We start from the raw sequence: 23338 nt of genomic DNA, 5'->3' as shown, positions 1-23338 counted from the left end.
ACTTCCAGCCCCTTATCACCCCCCCACTGCCTCAATACTGCCCCCAGCCTGTGTCACCCCCACTGCTCCAATACTTCCCCCAGTCCCCGCCGTGTCACCCCCCAGCCCCGTATCACCCCCCACTGCCCCAATACTGCCCCTAGCCCATGTCACCCCCCTGCCCCCCACCCCATGTCACCCCCACTGCTCCAATACTTCCCCCAGTCCCCGCCATGTCACCCCCCCAGCCCCGTGTCACCCCCCCACTGCTCCAATACTGCCACCAGCCTGTGTCACCCCCTGCCCCCCCACCCCGTCACCCCCACTGCTCCAATACTCCCCCCCAGACCCATATTATCCCCACTGCCCCAATACCACTTCCAGCCCCCGTGTCACCCCCACTGCCCCCCCAGACCCGTGTCACCCCCACTGCCCCAATACCACTTCCAGCCCGAGTCACCCCCACTGCCCCAATACTGCCCCCCAGACCCGTATTACCCCCACTGCCCCAATACCACTTCCAGCCCCATATCACCCTCACTGCCCCAATACTGCCGCCCCAGACCTGTATTACCCCCACTGCCTCAATACCACTTCCAGCCCCCATGTCACCCCCACTGCCCCAATATCACCCCCCCAGCCCCGTATCACCCCCACTGCCCCATACTGCCCCCAATCCGTATCACCCCCAGCCCCGTCACCCCCACTACCTCCAATATCACCCCAACACTCCACTACCCTCCAGCCCCATGTCACCCCCTACTGCCTCAATACCACCCCCCAGCCCCCATCATCCCCATTGCCCCAATACCGCCTCCCCAGCCCTGTCACCCTCTACTGCACCAATACTGCCCCCCAGCCCTGTATCACCTCCCATTGCCCCAATACCACCCCCCAGACCCATATCATCCCCCACTACCTCCCCCCAACCTTCACTACCCCCCCAGCCCCATGTCAACCCCTACTGCCCCAATACAGCCCACCATTCCTCCTCCCAGCCCTTTATCACCCTCTGCCCCAATACCACCCCCCAGCTCACCATGCCGCCTCAGCACCATATTACCCTCCACTGCCCCAATACTGCCCCCACCTCTGTTCCTGCCCCCATATCACCCCCACTTCCCCTATACTGCCCCTCCTAGCCCCCATATCACCCCAATACCCCCAGCCCCCATATCACCCCCCACTGCCCCTCAACCCCCCCACTGCCTCCAATGCAGCCCCTCCCAAGCCCTCAATAGCGCCGCCCAGTCCCCGTATCACCCCCACACCACCCTTCCCAACCACCCCCATCCACAGCACTGAGGGCCGGAGACACTTTGGGCAGAGACATGCGGGCAATCCTGGCACACGGCTGCACATGTATCCCTTCTGTCATAGCTCCTCAGGGTCTGGGCTAGGCCCTGGCCTTCATACAGGCCCTGGGAGTGACCTCATTAGTGTGCCAGACCCCAGGCGCCCACATTGTCTCTGGGGTGGGACATGCGACCCCACAGCTGCGAACAGGAGCTTTCAGGCTCCAGCTCCCCGACTCTGCAGCAAGTCCAACTTTGCTCAGACGGAGTGTCTGCAGCGACCCTGGGCAGCCTTCGTCAGTCATGGGCACGCAGCACCTGGGCATCCTAGGTTAACATGGGAAAGCCAGGCTCAAGTTAGAGTCCGTCTCGGCAGGCTCCCCTGGGCCCCAGCTTGGCTCTCTCAAGCTCTCTGTGTAGGGCCCCCTGTCTCTGCAGAGCAGCACCTTAAAGCCACCCCTGGACTCCTCATTCCTTTGTTCCCAGCTGTTGCCAGGCTGAATTCACATGTCCACCCTCCTGGGCTGCCAGTTAATGGTCAGGCCTTGGGACTCCCACTGCCATCAAGCATCTCCATTTCCATTCTTAGACTCGAGTCAGCGCCTGACGGGGCCTTTGTACCAACATCGAGGGGCTGCGTCCCAACCTGCTGCCCACCCTCCCTTGTACGCTCTGTATGTAGCAGCTCCCAGTGCCCGGGAAAGCTCAGTCACACATATGGACACATCAAATGACTCCAGTTCCCCACCCCCTCAGTCAGGGCACGGGGGATTGGACTGGGGCTTGCCGAGGAGAGAAAAGCCGCTGCTTCCAATCCAGTGAGCTCAGTCAAGCAGCTTGAGGAACTGACCCCCCTCAGCAGCCAAGCAAATCAGTGACCAGGCGCCTGGAGCACAAGGGCACCTAAATCCTGAGCCACCCAGCTCTGCCCCAGCCAGAGACGCGCTAGACACTCTCAGCTCAGGGCTACCCTAATCCTGACCTGCCAGCCTCAAGGCTGTCCGGGCACCGCCTGCAAGTGTGACCTGGCCCAAAAGGTAACGGCTGAGCTCCGGGGCCCCGCTGCTCTCAGAAGCTTTCCCTGCAGTCCCATGGGACCAAGGCTCTGGGGCCCCTTTGAAGGCCAGCTGGGTGCTGGGAAAGGCCCTCGGCTGGTTGCTGTCAGGTGCCAACAGCCCCTGCCCCGATGTGGGCTCACACGACCCAGATACGTGTGACTTGCACCATCCCATCTGGCAGCCAGGGCCAGGATCCCTGCTCAGAGAGCAGCAGGCCTGTCCATTTCAGTCCCTGGGCCAGCCCAGATGGGAGGAACCCGCCAGAGCCATGCACGTCTCCAGCACCCTAATGCCAAGGACCTTTATGGCCACGGTTACTGGCAGCGCCAGGGCCCATGACACACCCCATTCCACACCTGACAGGCTGCATCAGAGAACTGGTCTGAGCAGCCCTGGGGGTGATGCTGATGAGACTCTGGGGTAACATTAATGTAGAGGCTGGATCCCAGGTGACTGAGCTGGAGAGGGGTCCCCCAGAGGCCCCATCCAGGGCTTTGGCCTGTTTAAATTGCCCCATGCGAGGGACCAGCGGCAGCCCATAGAAACAGCTCTCATGGCAAAAGGCTACTGACCGTTTCTGCCTCTCCTGGCAGGGAAGGCGTCTCGCTGAGCTAGCACATGTCGTGGCACTGAGTTCACGTGCCCTGGGCCTGGTTCCCCTCACAGCCTGGCAGTGAAGTGCTGTGGGCAGGAATGGTGCCCCACACCCTTCAGAGGCCTCTCTGCTGCCCTTTTAACTTGCGTGAGCTCGAAATAAGCAGCCCTAAGGGCCGTGGGGAAGCCAGGCTTTCTATAAACACGCTGCAGCGCTTTAGCAACTGGGGCAACTCGAGGGACGCAGGCCCCCGAGATTGCAGCCTCCCCTTCCCCACCAGCTAGGGCTAATTAACTCCTGGCAACCAGCACGGCATGTTTGTCAACACACAGCGCAGCCCTCAGGAGCCCTCCCCAGGCTGCGGCTGCGGAGCAGTGGGATCCTGGCAGCATGGGGAACCTGCCAGCCCTAGGCCTTGGGGCTGATGGGGAGGAGGCAGCAGCTGAACGGTCACCCCCCCCTCCCCTTGTTGGGCATTTGTGGCAGGGGCCACTTGAGGCTCGTCCCCCAGACGGTACCAGGGGTTGGTCTGGTATTGGACGAGGGAGCCACTCTGCCCCTGTGCAGCGTGAGCTCGCACACGCCCTCAGGGACAGGCCTGCACCATGCCGAGATGTGCCGGAGCTGCCAGGGTTCTGGGAACGTATGAGGGGGTGTTAAATCTCATCCACAAACAAATTCAAGGACCAGCTTTCTGCTGGCACCTCCCAACCCCACGCTTGGCTCCAGCCCTGCCTCGTCCACCCAACTGGACCTGATGTCTCCTTGGGGGTGTCTGGCCACCAGCTCAAGCGCCATCTGGCTACAGCAGAGCTCCTGAACTGCCCCCAGCCCTCCTTTCTACCTCCTTACTCACCCCCAGGGCGAGTCTGGATCCATCAGTCCCCTGAGGCTGCTGGCTTCAGCCATCTCAGCACTGGAAATAGACAGAAAACGGTCCCTGCTCCCCACATCCCTGTCCCAGGGGAGCTCTGTCCTGGTAGGTGGCCCTCGCTGTGGCAGGATCCCTGCCAGAAGCAGATATCCGAGCTGTACCAGGCTCTCAGTGTTTCTCACACCAAGGGCATTGTGTTCTGGGCCCAGTCTGCTGGCCAGGCTGAGTTCACCCAGCGCTGGCTGTGTGCGCTGCGACCAGGCTCCCTTCCCAGCATAACGTGCAGGCTGCGCGGCTCCGGCTCTCCCGTCCCTTTGACACTAAGCCTCTGGGCACAGGACAGCAGTTGCAGGTTCCTCCACCTTGGCCTGCAGCAGCTGGTCCTGATGCCAGGCCGACACAGGGCGAGGCCAGCTGGGGGGGGAGGGGGAAGAGGAGAACTGAGCCCAAGCACCCAGCAGGGACCTTCTCCCCCCACAGAGAGCCTGGGCACTTTTCTTAGTAAATTTATTCACAAAAAGTTCCTGCCTGGGGGGTGGCTCCGGGGTTTATTTACAGCCTCACTGTGTGCACAAAGCCCCCGCACTGTGCCAGAACAGCAGGGGTGGAGGCCATGCCAGGCCCCTCCCTCCCCCCACACTCAGCGATGGGCAGGTCAGGCCCCTTGCCCCTGTCCAGGGGTCAGCACGTCTCATCTTCCTCCAGGCACTGGTGAGCAGGTGGGCTGCCCATCCCCCACACCGCCTCCAGGCCCGTGGGGGGCCGAGGATCCCCAAGAGCCAGGCTCAGTCTCTGAGGTAAGAGGGTTGCAGCGCAGGCGCCAGGGTCCAACACTTCATTGTTTCTTCCCGTGATGGTCGTCCAGCTCATAGAAGAGCACGTAGCCCTCGCTAGACGGCACCTGGTTCTCGCTGAGCGGGGACACGCTGCAGGGAGGAGATGGCATTAGCTCCACACCCGGCCTGGCCTAGCCCAGCCCGCCAGCGCCCCCCAGGGCCAGGGCCATGCACTAAGGCTAAGTCAAAGTGCCAGTGCAAGCTCTATTCCCAGCCGCTACCCCGGCAGCACTGTGTGCCATCACTGACCAGGGAGCGGGCCTGGCTGGCCCCAGGGCAGGGGGTTCTCAGCTTTCAGAGCAGTTCAGGGCTTCCCCCCTCCCCCCCCCCGGTTCACTGGCTCACTGGAGCCAGCTGGCAGGCGAGGGGCAGCCCCTCCCAGGAATGCCCCCACTGTGCCAGGGCTGGAGCCTCCCTCCTTGCAGCACATCACAGTATCACACCCAGACACAGACCCGCAGCTATAGGCCCACTGGCCTCCTCTAGGGGGTTCAGGGTCTCACCCTGTGCCCACCCCAGTGCCATGGCTGCAGGAGCGCCCTGCCCCCCACATACCGGGAATCGTTGTAGACCCGCCAGCCGGACTGGTCCCTGCAGAAGGCGGTGTAGTGACCGTAGTGCACGCTGCCCGAGTGATTGCACAGGGCATAGAGGTTATACACCGGGCTCCCTGCAACACACAACGACTCAGGCCTCAGCAAGGAGCCCCAGGGGCATTCCCCCAGCCCCCAGAGCTCTCACCACTCCCCCAGCTCCCCCCCGTCCTGACCACTCCCTCAGAGCCCTCACAACTCCCCTAGCTCCCCCCCGCCGAGTCCTGACCGCTCCCCCGGCCCCCTGTACTCCCCCAGAGCCTTCTCCACACAGACCCTGGGGCATTCCCCCAAACCCCCAGAGCCCTCACCACTCCCCCAGCTCCTCCCCTCCCCCCACGAGTCCTGACCACTCCCCCGGCCCCCTGTACTCCCCCAGAGCCTTCTCCACACAGACCCTGGGGCATTCCCCCAGAGCCCTCACCACTCCCCCAGCTCCTCCCCTCCCCCCCCCAAGTCCTGACCACTCCCCCAGCGCCTTCTCCATGCAGCCCCCGGGGCATTCCCCCAGAGCCCTCAGCACTCCCCCAGCTCCCCCCTCCCTGAGTCCTGACCACTCCCCCAGCCCCCTGTACTCCCCCAGACCCTTCTCCATGCAGCCCCTGGGGCATTCCCCCAGAGCCCCCACCACTCTCCCAGCTTCCCCCCTCCCCCCCCCCCGAGTCCTGACCACTTCCTCATCCCCCTGCACTCCCCCAGACCCTTCTTCACGCAGTCCCCGGGGCATTCCCCCAGACCCCCCAGACCCCTCACCACTCCCCCAGCTCCCCCCCCCCCCAAGTCCTGACCACTCCCCCAGAGCCTTCTCCATGCAGCCCCTGGGGCATTCCCCCAGAGCCCTCACCACTCCCCAGCTCCCCCCTCCCCGAGTCCTGACCACTCCCCCAGCCCCCTGTACTCCCCCAGACCCTTCTCCATGCAGCCCCTGGGGCATTCCCCCAGACCCCTCACCACTCCCCCAGCGCCTTCTCCATGCAGCCCCCCGGGGCATTCCCCCAGAGCCCCCACCACTCCCCCAGCTTCCCCCCTCCCCCCCCCCCCGAGTCCTGACCACTTCCTCATCCCCCTGCACTCCCCCAGACCCTTCTTCACGCAGTCCCCGGGGCATTCCCCCAGAGCCCCCAGACCCCTCACCACTTCCCCAGATCCCTCCCCCCAGTCCTGACCACTCCCCCAGCTCACCCCCCAGAGTCCTGACTGCTCCCCCAGCCCCCACCACCACTCCCCAAGCTCCTGCCTCCCCCCAGAGTCCTGACCACCCCCCAGCACTCCACCAGCTCCCCACCCCTGAGTTCTGACCACTTCCTCAGTCCCCCACACTCCCCCAGAGCCTTCTCCACACAGCCCCCAGCACTTCCCCAAGCCCCCAAAGCCCTCACCAGGCAGTCCTACCCAGCACTCCCCCAACCCCCGCCTTAACAGTTAACCCCGGGCTGCCTGGCGGGAGCAGCCGCAGCCACACTGGCCAGATCAATCTCAGCCCCAGCTGCTTAATCGGTTAACCGTTTAAACAAAAAAAATTAATAGTTTAAATGGTTAACTTACAAAACAGTATTTACATCCCTACCCTCCGCAGCCTTCTCCATGCAGCCACCCCCAACACGCTTCCTCCTCCCCTCCAAGAGCCCTTTCCAGGCAGTGAACCCCCTTGCTTGCCCCCACAGCCCTTGCCATGGAGAGAGGCCACCCCTGCCAACTCCCTGCGTGTGTAGAGCGGTTCCTGGCTGGGTTCCAGCCTCGCTCTAGGTGGAAGGTCTGGCATCCTCTTCCCTAGCACAGGATCTGCCTCGGCCTTCTGCAAAGCTAGGCCCAGCTAGTGGAGCCAGCTGGGGTCAAGATGCCATGACCTGGGGGCAGCCAAGCCTGCCCTGCTCTGAGTCTGGCTTACACTGCCCTTCTGCCCCATGCCCGGCTGCACCCATTTTCAGTCCCAGATTCTCAGCCCAGGATGGTGGTTCTGGGAAGAGCGTGGGCTGAGCACAGGCCAGGGAGGCAGAACATCTGGGTTTTAACCTTGGCTCCAACAGAGTTCTTCTGCAGCTTTGGGTAAGCTGCGTCCCCTTGTGCCTTAGTTTCCTCACCTCCAGAAAGGGAAGGAGGATGCTCCACTCCTCTAGGGGATGCTGTGGGGAGCACTGCCTGTCTGCTCAGCACCACTCCCAGCATGTGGCAGGAGCGACAGTCCAGGTACAACCAGAGTGAGCTGCCAGCTGCAGTGCAGGGAGTCCCTCCCTGGGCGTTTGCAGAGCCCTAAGGGGGATGCTCAGTGTCCAGGAGCTGGTTCCCCCAGAACCCACCCAGCTCCTAGGAAATAGACTCAGACTTTAAAGGTCAGAAGGAACCATTATGATCATCTAGTCTGACCTCCTGCACAACGCAGGCCACAGAATCTCACCCACCCACTCCTGGAACAAACCCCTGACGTACGTCTGGGCTATTCAAGTCCTCAAACCGTGGGGCTGAACTGCCTGGATTTGGCCTGGGCAGCTGAGTCCATCCCCCAGAGCTCCATGGCAACCACTTTCATTGAACTGCCTCCCCCCACGCTCCCTTCAGGCCCTCCCTCCCCCTCTCCTCAGCCCCTCAGTTCCCTTCAGCCCCTCCCTCCCTGTCACAAGGGCCCTGCCCCCTCCCTTCTGCCCCTCCTCCCTCACAAGGGCCCCACCCATCCCCCCCTGCTCCCTTCAGCTGCTCCCTCCCCTTCACTAGGGCCCCACCCACTCCCTTCAGCCCCTCCCCCCTTACCAGGCCCTGCCCACTGCACATCCAGAGGGCATGGGCCAGGTGTGGGCTATTCACTGTGGGCTGTTAGCCCTTTCCGCTCTGCTCTGCGCCCCATTGGAGCAACCTCAGGGGCCTGCCGGCCATGGTGGTTTGGGGCGAATGCCTGCAGCAGCTGGTCGAGCAATGTGAGAGTCTCCCTCCCCAAGAACAAGGTCAGGAGCCCGTGTGCTCCCCACCCCAGCCAGGGCCCTGCAAGACCTGGCTCGGGGGGAGAGCGCAGGACATGCCGGGTGGGCTGGTGCCAGGACACCTACCAGCCTTCTCACTGGCAAACTCCTTCAGGCTGAGTCGCTGCAGAGGGAAGTCCACGAAGACAGAGCATTTCTTGATGGAGTACCGGGTGGTGGAGAACCTGTTCAGGTCTGGCCAGCGGAGCAGCAGGGTTAAGGGAGGTAACGGGCAAGGGAACCAAGAGGGAGGGGTGGCCTTTGTCCTGACAGGGAGGATGGCTCGTAGCCTGCAGGAACTTGCGCGAGCCCAGCCCCTCGGGATCCGGCACATCCCTCTCTACACTGCCTGCTGCCAGTGCCAGGGACAAACCCGCAGCTACCTGGGCCACAGATCCCGGCCAGGCCCTGAGCAAACGTCTGCCACCCAGGCTCTACCAAGGCTGCCAAACTGTCCACGTTTGCTGTGTCCTGCGCTATGAGCCCCCACCCCTCCAGTGCTGGGGCGCTGTCAGGAAGCCCAGCCAGACGCAGGGCTGCAGAACAGCATGTGCTGGGTAAGGCCAGGCCTGTGGACCATGGGGCCAGCAATGGCCTGTACCCAGCAGGAAAACTCAAGCTAATCCCAACATTCCCAGATGCTAAGCAGGGCCGAGCCAGGGCTGAATGGGCCACCCAAAGGCAAAAGGCTTCGCCCCCTTCCTCCCTCCCCCCCCCCCTCGCCCGAGTACTCCCACACCACAGCAGACAGGATACGCAGCACCAGGATGCGGGGGAAGCGCTGGATGGTCAGTTTCTTGGTGCTTCTCGTCCTCTGCCGGCACTTGTCACAGACCTGCTTCAAGGCACCAGACAGCCCAGCTCAGAGTGTGCAGGGGAGGAGGCCAAGCTGTGCTGACACTCCAGCCCCTCTGTGGCTGGCACAGCCTGGCCCAGGGCCTCCTGGCTCAGTTACACCAGTGCCAGCTGCCCTCCCACATCCCTGCATGAGCGCAGGCTCCTGGTGCTTTTCTGTCATAGCTCCAAGCAGCCTCCTACCATCCCTCCCTGCTCCCGCCCTTCCCTGTCATGCTCCCCTCCGCCTGGTGCCTGGATCTCAGCCTCCAAGCACCCCAGCTGGTGCTGCACCAGTTACTGCCCTACAGAGGCGGTAGTGATGCTGGAGCCCTCTGCAGCCTGTCCTGGTCCAGCTCCTAGTGCCCCCCCACCATGTGAGATGTTCCTGTGGGATGGAGAGGTCAAGGGCCCCCAAGCACAGCGGGGCAAGGGCCCCTCTCTACGCACCCAATGGGGTGGGACCTCTGGCCCTTCCCTTACCGGGGCGTTCTCAGAATCCAGCTCTTCTTCCTTGGTGAAAAGGCTGAAGCAGTCAAGGAGAGAGACCTTCCCACCAGCAAAGCCTTTCTGCAAGGGAGAGCAGGGGAGGGGCGCACGGGGTCAGAGCAAGGGAGGGGGCTGAGCCCTGACAGGGAGGGGTGTGTGGAGTCAGAGCAGGGGAGCAGGCTCAGCCCTCGCGTGGAGGGGAGGAACAGACCAGAGAGGGAGCTCAGCCCCAGTCTTGGGGAGGCCGGGGAACTGTCTGCGTGAAGCTGGCTCAGCTCGTCACTCTGAATGGGCAAAGAGGGGGCAGCCCTGCGCTGCTCCAGGAGCATGGAGGGGCAGCAGGTGTGCCAGGACGCAGAGAGCACAGGGAGGCTGCAGCAGGGGAGTGGGCACACACGCACAACCCTCGCTGGGCTGGGCAGGAAGCATGGCCTCCCCACAGTCTTCAAGCCAGGGTAGTGCTATGGCATCCAGCCATGGGCAACGAGTATCATAGGCCAGAGGACGCTGGGCCTCCCCAATTAGCCTGGCGTGGCCCCACCCACGCTCTGCCCTCAGGCCCATTCCTGCAGTTCCTTCTCGCTCTCCCGTAGCCCAGGCTGGCTGAGGCAGACCACTGGCACTCGGGGCAGCTGGTGCTGGGATCATGCTACTTGGCACTCTGGGGCTGGGGCCCGCCTGCCTGACGCTTAGGGGGCTGGGGCCCACCCGGACCTCTGGGTCTCAGGGCACTCAGGCAACCCGGGGAGGCCAGGGCGAGGGTGCTCTGGGCTTCTGTGCGGGGTGGGGGCTTGAGCAGAAGGGAAGGGGCCGGGAGCTAGTGTCCCCCAATGGCCGGTTCACCAGCCACCCGTGCATCCAGCTGCCAAAGAGAGGATGAACCAGAACAGAGGGGGCAGCGGGTCTCTCCCCATGCACCCCAGCCAGGATGGGCTGGCCCAGCCCCCACAGCCCCTACCTTTGGGATGGGGAGGGAGAGGTCACAGAAGACTTCGAAGGTGGTGGAGCGATAGCCACAGGCCTGACACTTGAGGCAGCTTTTCAACTGGCCGACGAAGAGATCTGGGAGGGACACGGGACGGGGTGAGCACGTCTCCCCCACCCTGCGTCCCCTGCTCAGTGCTCGCTGCCAGCCCAGCTTGGCCTGGGACCGAGCACGCCACTACTAGGAGCCAAGGGGACATGCAGCTCCTCCCCTCGCTCCAAGACAGCTGTGAGAGCTGGTGCCCAAAGGGTCACCCAGCACCGCCATACCCAGGGGCCCAGACCCTGCCAATGCCAGCCAAACCGCTGGGTGTCAGTGGCTGGAGCACCGCCCAGTGCCTGAGCCAGGCTCCATCACCAGCAACTGATGGGGATTGTGACATGGCCGCTCCACACCAGACTGTGCTAGAGATGGGAGAGGGAACATGTGTGGCTTTCCCCGCCCCCCAGGGGCTTGGATCCTGCCCATGCCACCTGCGAAAGGGGCAACACTCCAGAGTTTGCCCCCATGTGGTGCACTTCTACTGGCTTGGTTAGACCCAGCCTTCCCCTGCCCATCACCCTGCTCCAGAGAAGGGCAGGATGCTGTGCACTTAGAGCCCTGCACATGCTGAGCTCAGAGCCCCATCCTCTTCCTGGAGGGAGAGACAGTCCTGGCAGAGTCTGCCTGTCCCAGTCAGGGCTCTCCTCTGGCTCAGCCCCCAGCTGTGGGCCCAGAGGGGGCGCGGGGGGGCATGGAGCCATACCTCCATCAGAGCCCCCAGCTGCGGGCCCGAGGAGGGCATGGACAGCGGGTATAAAAGTGGAAGCTGCCAAGAAGTGGGAGGGCCACTCACACTCCACCCCGAGGCCTCGCTGGGCCTCTTCCCCTGTGGCCTTGCCCACACTGTGCCTCTCCCCCCCAACCCCCTGGCCTTGCCCCACCTCTTTCCCCAGCCCCCTCCCCCTGCCACTCCCACCTCTCCAGGGGAGGGAGCAGACAGGCGCAAAGGCAGGCAGAGGGGGAGGAGAGGAGCCGGGGGCGGGGGTGGGCTGGGAGGAAGAGGTCTAGCAGAAGTTGGGCCTCGGGGTGGAGCACAGGCGGGGCCTCGGGGTGGAGTGGAAGGCGGGGCCACAGACCCAGCAGCAGTTCCCCTCCCCCACTTCTAGGGAACTTCTGATACTGGCTCCCAGCCTCCCCAAAGGCTGCCTATGGGGGAGGGGAGGCCATGCGCCCATCAGAGCCCCCAGCCCGGGGGCCAGACAGGGCAGTTTTGCTCACCCACTATCTTGCTGTCCTCTCTCTCCAGGTAGCGCTTCCACATCTGGTTGGCTCGTTCGTCATCACTGGGAAAAACCCAAGAGGGAGACAATAGTGGGGGGCTGCTGAGGGAGGAACCCCAAGGGCAGCTCCCTCCACACACCAGCCTGGGCTCTCCACAGCCCCTTTGCCCCCTCGGCCCCATTGCTGAGGCAGCCAGGGGTGGGGTTGTGCCTTGGGGGCTCCTATCCTGTTGGCAGGGCTGAGACACCCCAAACTCCTCCCTCCCCAGGCCCCGAGCAGGCAGCCCCCAAGCTGAGAGCAGCCCATGTGCTATTGTCAATATCCTCCCCACCTGTCCCCTTGCCCCCGCTGCAGACTCCCTGCCCCCTGGGTGACAATGCAGCTGCTGGGATAGGAGCCTGGGAACCCTACGCCTCAAATCCACCGAGAGCTGCCTGCTGGCCCTAGGGCTCTCACCGCTCCTGTCCCCGGGGCCTAAGCCAAGGTCAGACTAACCAGACCCAGGCAGGACACTGGCCTAGTTCCCGCCCCCTTAAGCCCCTCACCCTGGCTGCGGAGCGACGGATCCTTGCCAGGGGCAGTCCTCCTGCTTTCAGACCCTCAGTGCAGGGCTACAAGGACCAGCTCACAACATGAGCCACATTTCACTGAGTCCCTGGGAGTCGCAGCCCCCGACCAGCTCGGCCTGCTCACCTCAGGGGGTCCGAATCCTCTAGCATCGAGGGCCATTTGGTATCAGAGAGGATGCTGGGAGTTTTGCGCCCCTTCCTGTTGATCTCCACGTGCAGCCGGTCCATAAAAAACTTCAGAAACTCCTGGGCATCCTGCTGGCTACAGACAGGAACAGCCAGTCAGCGCCATCCCCTCTTCAAGAGCTTCCACACACTGCATCCCCTACCCCAGACCCACATCCTCCACACACTGCGTCCCCTACCCCAGCCCCAGCTCCCTCCACACTGCGTCCCCTACCCCAGACCTACATCCTCCACACACTGCGTCCCCAGCCCCAGCTCCCTCCACACACTGCGTCCCCAGCCCTGCCCCCCACAACCCTCCACACACTGAGTCCCCTTCCCTAGCCCCAGCCCCCTCCAGACACTGCAGCTCCAGCCCCCGCACCCTCCACACACTTGGTCCCCTCCCCCAGCCCCCGCACCCTCCACACTCTGTGTTCCCTTCCCCCGCCCTGACCCCCAGCACCCTCCACACAGTCAGCACCCTCCCCCAGCCTCAGCCTCAGCCCCATCCCCAGTCCCTGCCACACACTGGGTCTCCTCCCCAGCCCTGCTCCCCAGGACACTCTACACAATGGGTCCCTCCCCTGGCTTCAGTTCTACCACCCAGGACTGTCCACATTCAGGGTCCCTTCCCCTTGCCCCACAGCTCTCCACACTCAAGGTTCATCAGCAGTGGGCTTTCCCTGCAGCTGGGCTCTGACCCCAGCACTGCTGCTGTTGGCCTCCCCTCACTCAGCACATCACCCTGCCAGGGCAGAGGAGTGGAGATCCGGCAGGCCTCTGCAGGAAGGGGCTGTCAGGCAGGACCCAGAGGAGATCTTGGCTGCTCTGCACAGACCTGAGATCGCAGGGATCCCATGCCCTGGCCAGACCGGTTCCTCCCAGGTGCACACGATGCTGGCTGCTAAACTCTGCCCATAGGTGACTGCATTCCCATGGTGCTCTGGGAGGGCCCCTCCCATGGCTGCGGGAGAAGGGGTCCAGGGCCCACATGGAGCCCTCTCACCTGTAGCCTGTGAAGGACGGGACGTATTTCTGAAAGATGGCTTTGAAGCGCCCAGGGTTCACAGCTTCGGTCGAGTCTGGGTGCCACAGGGAATTGATGACATCTGCAAATGCTGAGGGGAGACAAGTCACCAGCCACGTTACCCTGCCCCGCAGCCAGCTCACTCACCCCAGCTAGCATGACAGCCATGGGGCGGGGGAGCGGGATTCCCTGCCTCTGGGGAGGGGCCAATCTCCAACTGGACCCTGCTGGAGCAGCCCTGGGGGTGCAGGGGGAGAGCAGGAAATATCCCCAGACCTACAGGGTACTGCTGCCCCCAAACCCGTGTGTGGCACTGACTGGGGCACAGGGAGGGGTGAAGGAACAGCTAGATGGGGTCAACGGGAGCGTAGGACAGTGAGTGGAGCCCAGGAGTCGTCAAGATGCCTGGATCCTATTCCTGACTCTGCCACCAAGATCTCTCCCCCATGCTTCATGACGGCCCTCCAGCCTTGCCCTTGCCCTGCGGTGCCCAGAGCGATATGGACACACTCAGCACTCCAGAGCCTGGAGAAGGGCCCATCCTCCATACACCTGTGCCCACCCCGCTGCCATGCTGGGCAGTGTCAGTACTGCCACGGCAGGGAATTCGGCCCTGCTGCTTATGTAACAGACTTTCCAGCCGGCCTCACTTCAGCAGGGTGCTTACATAACCCCGCTCACTGGGGCGGGAGTTAGCTCCCCCGGCTGCCAGACCCAGGCTCTAGGAGCTCCTAGGCAGCGAGCCAGCTGTGTGAGTGCAGGGCTGGGGAGCACCAGAGAGGCGTCTGGCCGGCTCACCTACCTTCCGTGAGCTCCTGCTGCGCCCGCGAGGCGCCGGGCTGCTCCTGCAGGAACTCCTTGCGCAGGCAGTAGTCGCGCAGAGGCTTGGTGCTGCTCAGGCACTGGAGCACAGCGTTCATGAAGCACTGGAGGGGCACAGGCAGGCAGTCACAGCAGGCCCACGCCCCGGGCACTGGCTCCCCCGGCCGTTTGAATGCAGCACCTGGGCAGCTGGGATTGGGCAGCCCAGGAGGGGCTGTAGTTCCTACTGGCCAGGAGCCATGGAGTGGTGAGCCCACAGAGTGCAAGTACGTGGGCACTGGGACCCACTGTTACCCCTCTCAGCCAGCTCACCCTGCCAAGCTCTGCTCCAAGCTATCCCGACAGCCACAAGAGGGTGCTCTTGAAGCCACAGATCTCTTGCCACTGTGCAGAGACCCGGCTGGCAGCAGATGTAGCAGGGACACCAATGGGCTCCCAAAGGAGGGGGCCACCCACAGTGAAGCGGATCGATGCTGGTGATGGGGAGGAGGGTCCCTAGAGATCAAACCCCCCAACACCACCAGGAAGACAGAGTCACTGGCCACGTGCAGCTGCTCAACCACCTCCCCAGCTAGACTCAAGCTGCTGCCACTCATTGCTGCACGAAGGCCTCTTGGAGCCTCTCAGACAAACACAGGCAGAACTCGGCTCAGCCAAACCCCTGCCACCTAGGCTACAAGAGAATCTCCATCAGCAGCACAGGGCCTCTGACACACAGCAGGGACACTGTGCTAGACACAGCAGGGTTTGGGCAGAGGACCAGAAAGCCCCCCCGAGCAGCCTGGGATGGTTTAGTGCCCTCCAGCGCTGGGGCTGCAGGGAACAGCACAGAGGTAACAAGCCCAGGGGGCGCAAGGGGAACCACAGCTGGGTGGGAAAGGTGGCTGCAGGTGAGTCAGCTCCACTCACAGCACAACTGCTGGCTCCTCCATGCAACACAGGCATGGCCCTTTGACTGGACTCAACGGGGTCTTTGTATCGACATGTGCAGGCTCCGGCCCACCACACTGCTGGCAGTAACAGGCGCAGCCCCTGATCACCACCCCATCCACCTGCCCCAGCCCAAGGGCTCTGGGAGCCTGTCTGCACTGGGAAAGGCTGCTGCACTCCCAGTCCCACAAGGATTAAAGCAGGCAGGCAGGCAGGTGCTGGCTCAGAGATGGCAGCAGTGGGAGAACAGTCCCCGGTCAGCAGTATTCCAAGGGTGTTCATTGCATCAGGGAAGGGACAGACCTGGGAACACCGAGGAAGGGACGATTCGGGGAAGGCTACATAGACCATGACGACATTAGACTTGTGAGAAACTACAGCACTCAGCGATCTCAGACCTCCTTGGCAGGGCACCCCCAAGGGAAGGGGCACCCCACATGGCACATCAGGGAATCACGGCCCCAGTCATGTAGAAACCAGGCAGCCCAGGTCTCCATTCTCTGCACGTTGTGTCACTGACACGAGTGCAAAGCGGGCGTGAAACACCACGGTTCTGTGCTCATCTTGCCCTGGTGTGAACAATGGTGAGGGCTACACAGGGAGAATCAGGACTGAACTGGGCACAGCAGAAGGGGGTGCAATGCAGGGAGGATGTGCTACTTCAAGGCTCCCCAATTCCAGCCCCTCTGCATGTCAAACACTTTCCCAGGCACCAACTGATATTTTTGACACCATCAAACACAGGCTCTGGGCTTTTCAGAAAGCCTTTTACAGGGGCCATCCTGCCTCCCAGTGTCCCCCAGCGTGTGTGTGTGGGGGGGTCCCGCTGCCCAGGGCTCCCCAGCACTGAACACCGGGTGCTTACCGTGTTGCCAAGATTGCGGAGTCCGATGTGCCCAGAGCCCAGGAGGAGGGTGTGGTGCGTCTGAGAAGATGAGAGACAGACAGGATGAACACCTGGGAAAGGGACTGCGAAGTAGCTAATTCACGCATGAGCAGGAAGAGTCCGTGCCATAACACTGTAAATAGGTTGATCCCTGCCTCATGTCTCCTCAGGATGGCCACACATGGCCAGCCCATCCATACACACGGCCAGCCCAACCCATCCCCGCTACACACACATGCACACAGCCGGCTCATGACCCCCCAAGGCTGGAGGTGTCCCGCTGCCTACAGCTAGCAGAAGGAAGGGCATGGCGCATTACCTCACTGGTCATCAGCAGCAGCCCCATCACCGCCGTGTGCACCACCGACTCCGAGATATCCGCCCCCTTGCCCTGCAGCTCTCGTTTGGTGGCCAATGTGCGGTGCAACTTTCGAGGTAGCTCAACCAAGGTGGCTCCTTGCAGGCCGGGCATGGCTCCTGCCGCACGGAGGAGCGGGCAGCCGGAGCCCTGAGCTTGCCTTGCGGCACCAACTGAAGGAACCACAGGGCCCTCCCTCTGCCTCTATAAACCATCAGATCATTAGCTGAGCTGATTTCCCCTGGCTATTCCGGGCCCTGCTCAAGGCTCATCTCTGTGGGATTAATTAGCAAAGAGAGCTACTTTGGGGACAATGGGTGTTTGAAGAACCATGGAACAGAGAAGGAAAATACAACCAAACACTCACTGACCACGCAGCTGACACAGCGCACTCCTAGAAGGGATGGGGGTGGGGAAGAAACCAGCTACCCTGGGCCGACCTGTCTCAGGGCTGCCATAGTCCACTGGATTGCTAGCTGGGCACATTACAAGCTTCCACACAGCCAGCTAGCCCTGCCTGGGATGGCAGGCCATGCCTAGTGGTCAGCCCCATGCCTGTGCTCAGACAGATTACATAAGAGATTTCCTAGAAGGAACTGATTACACTTCCAGCTGGTGCCAGGTGGACACACATGGGAGGTTCTTTTGGTAGGGAAGATGAGGAGCTGCAGGCAGGGGCTGAGGGGAAGGTCGGTCAGGCCAGCTTTGGGATTCCCCCATGGTAGCTCAAGATTTGAGTGAGCATTTGGACAGTTTTGGCCACTTTGATCACCTGGGGCAGAGCCTTGGATATCAGGTCTGTTGTAGGGGGACACTTCTGCAGTAACCAGAGAGATTGAGGGGCCATCGCTAACTTCTGTGGTTTTGCATATCACTCACCACCCCCTGTCACACATCCCTGAGTCTCCTGGATGAGCAATCCAACAATCCTTGGGGCATCTGTTAACTTCACATGCAATCCCACTAGCTAGATGTCTTCACTGAAACCACAAGCTGCTTCTCCACCCCTCCCACCCCAAGGGCCCCCCAGCTAATGGAGCGCTGGATGCAGTTCCTGGAGCAGCCAAAGTCGCTGCTGCAAGGCAAGTCAGGGTCCACAGGGATATCATCCACGCTGGAACTGCTTGCTTGCTGGCATGCCGTGCTCCTGCTCAGCAGAGCCAGAGACCCCCCCAGACTCCCTGCAGGCCTGGCGACTAAATTCTGATGCAGTCCAGTCCTCACAGGCTTGCACGTGCATTAGGGCAGATAGGAGGACACTGAGGGCAAGGTGTGGTGGAAGGATGCTCCTGGGAGAAGCATGGTCAGACAAGGGACTCGAAGAATCACTCCACCTCCAAGTCCCAGCTGCCAACCTTGCTGAGGCACATCACCCTCCTGCCAACCCAGCACACCCGACTATTCTGCCTCCTGGCAGCATCGTTCTGACAGCAGCAACTGGTGCTAGCTCTGTGGGCGGCAGAATGCTCAGCTGGACGGGCAAACCGGGGGAGTCCATGGTGGTGCTGGCTTTCGACTTGCCTGCTCAGCAGGTCCAAGCCAGAATCACAGTGACTACAAGCTCGCTTTCCCAGGATCCCACCCACAAGCTGCTGGGTTCTCACGGAACGAGGCGGCTGGGGGCAGCTTGGGGCAAAACCAGAGCACCAGGCCTCAAGGGGGAGCCTTTGGCCTAGACTCCTCCATGGAAAGTAAGGGCTGGGGCAAGATGGGAGAAAGCCCCCCCCACCCCCCGAGGAAGCCCCAGATTGCAGCCCCCAGACAACAGACCAGGCACTGCCACTCTCTAGCAGTCTGCAGTAACGAGGCTCATCCACCCCAGCAGGCCTGGGAGCAGAGTACAAGGAGGATGGCAATGTGGAGTGCTACCCCCCACACTCAGTACACATCAAACAACAATTACAGCAGACACCTTCTTGTCGGGCCTGCTCGGAGCTGGAGGCGGTACCTTGCCCTGGGGTGGGCTCCCAGCTGCTGGGACATCCTGGGGGTGCACATACTCGGAGACCTGAGGATCAGAGGTGTGAGTCCTGGCGCAGCCCTCAGTGCGGACAGAGAGCAGCGTGCCAGGGGGCCTCCCATCCAGCCCAGGAGACACACTGACTCTCCTGAGCGAGGAGCTCCGCTGGAAAGCCAAGGGCCTGAGGCCAAGTTTCTGGCTGCAGGATGGGCTGCGGTCCCGGAGCACCAGGCGGCTGAGCACCATGCTCAGCTCCTCCCCTCGCCCCCCAGCTTGGCTCAGGTCCCCAATGCTGATAGACTTGGAGCGGGCGAGGTTGTTCCTCCTGCGCTCAGAGTCTCGTTCCACCAGCAACACTCCTGATGGCAGGGAGAAGGAGGCGCTGCCTGACATGGTGCCAGGCTGTGGGGCGTTGGGCACCTTGACCGCATGGTCAGCCTTCACTGGCCCTCGCCTGGGCACCGAGCCCCACAGCTGGTCGCTGCGCTTCGAAGCACGACCCCTTTCAAGCTCCTGCTTCTTCCCCCGATCATCCAGTGGGCTGGGCCGGGGAGGCAGCGGGCGAAGCTTGGGAGCCATGGAGAGCCCATTGGCCAATGCAGGAGAGACTGAGGCGTGGCGCTCCTGGCTCACGGCCCGGTGTCCGTTCAAGAGCTTGGTGGTGGCCTTGGGCTGCGATGTGATGACCTGTTCTCTAGCCCGGCTGACCCGGTGTTCAGAGGCCTGGGGCATCGTAGAGACAACGGAGAGGAGAACCCTGGGGAGACAGGGAGAAAGACGAGTCAGCATGGCGGATCAAAGCCAGTGTCACTCAAATGGAGCCTAGCTACCAGGAGGCAGGACTCCAGGCTGCCAATTCCAGCTCCAGGAGGGAAGTGTGGTCTAGTGGGTTCAGCAAGGGAATGGGAGACCAGGCTCCTGGATTCCTGCGCCGACTTCCTCTGTAATGTGGGTGGATTCTCTGTAATTCGAAGCTGGCTCGCTGCATTATGGGAAGCGGAAACTTTCCTCTGCAGCATCAGGTGCTGGCCACGGCTGAGGCACAGATGCTGGGCTGCAGGGACTGGGGCTCTGAGGCAGCACAACTGGACGTACCTCTCACAAGCCGCGAGCGTCTCTTCCCTTCCAGCGCCAAGCTCACACCCCTCCACGGTGGCTGTCCAGGTGGAGATTCCCATTGGCTGAGGCCCTAGAACACAAGACAGGATGATCCAGGCACAGGTTCCCATAGAGGTTTCATCCAGGTCTTCTGACCACCAGAATCTCTGGGAAACCCTCTGAAAGGCAACAGAGCCCAGCCTCGAGCAGCTCAAACTGGTCCGTGTCACAAGGGAAAAGGAGGAAGTGTCTGCAGTGAGACATGCCCATCGGACTCCACCCACCAGAGTAGGATACTGCACACCTGGGCCGGGAAATGATGCGGTATCCTCAGGAGGGCAACAGATGGTGCTGCTAGTGAAGAGAGAAAGCTGGGCACAGGCTCTCCCTATCCCACAATGCACCAGCACCATCACACAGCTAAGCCAGGAGTGCCTGCGCCTAGCTAGAGGCAGCATCACACCATCTACCCCCCTTTCCGCTCCGCTTCGAGGACAGTCTCCTGAAACGGCCTTTTACTCCCCTTTCAGCAGGTTTTCAAGGGAGAGAGTTAATGGGCTCTGGTGCCTTCCAGCCAAGACCACCAAGCTCCAGGCAGGTGTAACTAAGGATATATCGACATTGCAGTGAAAACCCCCAGCCGGCCTGTGCCAGCTGATTCAGGCTAAGGGGCTGTTTAATTGCAGCGTAGCTGTTCAGGCTCGGGCTGGAGCCCTGGCTCTAGGACCCTGCGAGGTGAGAGGGACCCAGAGCTGAGGCTGCAGCTCAAGCCCAAATATCTACACCGCAGTTAACTAGCGCTTAGCCCGAGCCCTGTGAGCTCAAGTCAGCTGGCACGGGCCAGCCACGCGTGTCTAATCACAGTGCTGACATACTCGCCGCGGCCCTGCAGCTAGGTGGCCTGTGCAGAAGGAGTCACTGCACCACTAGGGGGATCAATGAGTGCCTTGCTACGTCTACACTACAAAATAAATTCGAATTAGCTTAAACCAATTTTATAAAACAGATATTATAAAGTCGATTGTGCGCGTCCACACTAGGCACATTAATTCGGTGGTGTGCGTCCATGGTCCGAGGCTAGCGTCAATTTCTGGAGCAGTGCACTGTGGGTAGCTACTGTAAAATAATGAGGCCAATAACTTTGATTTGCGTGCACACTAACCCTAATCCGATATAGTAATATCGATTTTAGCATTACTCCTCTTGTTTTGTAGGAGTACAGAAATTGATTTAAAGAGCCCTTTAAATCGATATAAAGAGCAGTGTAGTGTGGACGGGTACAGCGTTAAATCGATTTAACGCTGTTAAAATCGATTTAACAGCGTAGTGTGGACCAGGCCTCAGTCTGACAGAGAGGCCAAGGGCTGAACGGGCCCTGGTGACCACACTCTCTCCCGCAGGGGTCTCTCCATGGCTAAGGCACGTCAGCAGTCCCACTCTGCTCTCCTGCCGCCTGGTTCCCAGGCTCTCCAGTCAGACCTTTCTCCACAGGGTGCTGCTGTCAAACCCCCTCACCTCTCACGCTGAACTACGGAGGTGATTAGGGTGAGTCACTGAGCCTCTAGTCAGGACGTGGGTTGCCAGTTACTCCCACCAACCGCCTCTGGCAGGGGCTGGGCTTGCCACTGCAGAGCTCATAACCAGAAGCAGTGCTCATATCTGGCAAAGAAACTTACTGATTCCCCACCCCGGCTCTCTAGAACAGGAGCCCTGGCCCATTCCTGCCTTCTGGCATCCAGCACAGAACAGTGGAGAGGGCACAGACCCCACACAATGAAGCCAGCCAATACTTGGCATACAGGATTGAAGAGAGCTAGAAGCCTTAATTAGGGTCTGTCGGCACCATCCTGTACACTGTCATTAACTGGCTAATGTGTATACATAATGCTGCCATCTTCTGGATGGAATCAGACCTACTCAGCTGTGTGTCATAAGTCCGATATTTCTAAAAGCTAATGGGGATTCCCTTTTAACTCAAACAACAGAGGTCTATGCTTTTGGAGCAGGAGGATCAGTGTCTTTCTATCTCTGATGTCATCGTGAAGTTCCTACCACTCCAGCATAATGGCAATTGGGAAGTCACAAACGTGTCACAATAGCAAATCCCTACAATACATATTGAGATAAGAGGAGCACGATTCATTTGCGATTTGCTTCAGGAAAATCAGCACAGGTCCCTGCTACTGCTCAATGGCCTCAAGACAGAGTATGCGGCATTTCAGAAAGGGAAAGCACAGGGGAGTGCTATGAACTGGGACACCAGGCCAGGGCTTCAGAGCAGTTGGCCAGTCAGAGCCAAGTCATGTGACACTTCCCCTTGCAAGTAGGATGGCGCAGTGCGCAGATTCTGCCCATCCAACCATGGCATTGGTCAAGTTGCCAGGAGCCCAAGGGCTGCCCCAAATGTGTGTAAAATGGAGAAAGCTGCATCCACCTTCCATCTTATACCTAGAGGTGCAGCCCACAGCACCTACAGATCCCAGCATGCAGTGCTCCCTCTCAATCTAAGCAGCCGTGCTGCATGGCTGACTGGGACCAGTAGGTCTCTTCAGGCCGCACTTCCATGGACAGTACCAAACAGCAAAGACTTTTCATCTCCTGAGGCAATCTCTGTACGGAGCACTCAAATAAAGAAAACTTATTTTCAAAACTTTCTGTGGTGTTCCCCCACGGGCCACACTCACCTCCGTCATTCCTCATCCTACCCAGTTCCCACACCGCTTGCTGCCAGCCAGCCAGCCTGCCCCTTGCCTGAAGGGACAGAACCCAAGTACAAGGGGCAGGACAGTGTCCTTGTGCAGAACCCAGCGACTGATCGTTCCACTTTCCCTCACCCTGCCCCCCAAACCACATCTACTCTATGTGACCTCCAGCTCCCGAGAGACCCCCTCTATACACCATTCCATAACCCTATGCAGAGGCATCTATCCATCATCCACAGCCCCTAGAGAGAGAGAGCAATCACCCCTATATACAGCCCCTATATATATATATATATATTACACCCCCATATGGAGGCCCCAAACCTCAATCCCCTCTATACAGCCCCCTATATATTACACACACATAATCCCCTATATGCAGGCTCCAATCCCCTAGAGTAACCCCCTATATACAGCCCCATATATATATATATATATATATATATATATATATATATTACACACCCATATGGAGGCCCCAAATCTCAATCCCCTCTATACAGCCCCCTATATATTCACACACATAATCCCTTATATGCAGGCCCCAACCCCCTATAGAGTAATTCCCATATACCCATTACACTCTCTATGCAGGCCACAGCCCCAAGAGAGCCACCCCCATATCCCCCCCACCCCTGCAGCCCGAGGAAACCCCCCTAACCCCACATACCATGAAGGGTGCCCACCCCCTCCGAGGCCCTGGGGGGTGGGTCGGACCCTACCTCCTGCAGGACGCCATAGCAACAACTCCCGCACCAGGAGCCGCCATCTTTGTTTTTGTCCCCGCTGCCCGACTACGAGTTACTTCGGCCGGCTCATGGCGCATGCGCTGCCATCCGCTGCCTTCTCCTTCTAGGCCCAGTTTGCGCATGCGTCACCGTCCTGCTCTAGTGACACATCCCCGTCGCCATGGAGGCAGAGAGGCGTCCCCCCGCCCCTTAAAGAGACAGTAGCACCAACAGGGAAAGTTACTGTGGGATCGCCGAGGCTCCGGCTGCTGCTGTTCAAGGGGACTTTGGCACCCGATTATCTGTGCTGGGGGGCACGGGATATACCACACCCACCG

General features: G+C 60.9%; 1 protein-coding gene across 4 annotated transcripts; it reads right to left on the bottom strand.

The window, feature by feature from the left end:
* Positions 1-4294: 4294 nt before the first annotated feature.
* On the bottom strand, positions 4295-23104 carry USP21 (ubiquitin specific peptidase 21). 4 transcript variants are annotated; one of them, XM_050929827.1, is made up of 14 exons: positions 22995-23104; positions 19568-19661; positions 18425-19229; positions 16134-16193; positions 14319-14442; positions 13496-13607; positions 12446-12583; positions 11750-11814; positions 10463-10566; positions 9499-9585; positions 8938-9016; positions 8269-8376; positions 5193-5307; positions 4295-4727 (listed from the first exon to the last, which is right to left on the bottom strand). In XM_050929827.1, exons 2-14 carry the CDS (start codon positions 19648-19650, stop codon positions 4637-4639), a joined length of 1971 nt encoding a protein of 656 aa, XP_050785784.1. In that variant the 5' UTR covers positions 19651-19661; positions 22995-23104; the 3' UTR covers positions 4295-4636. The 4 variants fall into 4 exon arrangements, with proteins under 4 accessions (XP_050785784.1, XP_050785783.1, XP_050785785.1 ...); XM_050929826.1 differs by having other exon boundaries at positions 22943-23085; XM_050929828.1 differs by having other exon boundaries at positions 18461-19229; positions 22943-23085.
* Positions 23105-23338: the final 234 nt, after the last annotated feature.

Source organism: Gopherus flavomarginatus, chromosome 20, assembly GCF_025201925.1.
Source record: "Gopherus flavomarginatus isolate rGopFla2 chromosome 20, rGopFla2.mat.asm, whole genome shotgun sequence".
Taxonomy (NCBI): Eukaryota; Metazoa; Chordata; order Testudines; family Testudinidae; genus Gopherus; species Gopherus flavomarginatus.
The sequence above is the reverse complement of the archived record's forward strand: the minus strand, read 5'-3'. Positions and strand labels throughout refer to the sequence as shown.

Excerpts from the sequence above, each read along its gene's own strand:
- USP21 (XM_050929825.1), bottom strand. The coding sequence starts at position 19,701 with ATGGGAACCTGTGCCTGGATCATCCTGTCTTGTGTTCTAGGGCCTCAG. Across the intron at positions 13,608-14,318 it reads GCAGCAGGAGCTCACGGAAG|CATTTGCAGATGTCATCAAT; the intron begins GTAGGTGAGCCG and ends GTCTCCCCTCAG. Across the intron at positions 9,586-10,462 it reads TCTCCCTCCCCATCCCAAAG|AAAGGCTTTGCTGGTGGGAA; the intron begins GTAGGGGCTGTG and ends TCTCCCTTGCAG.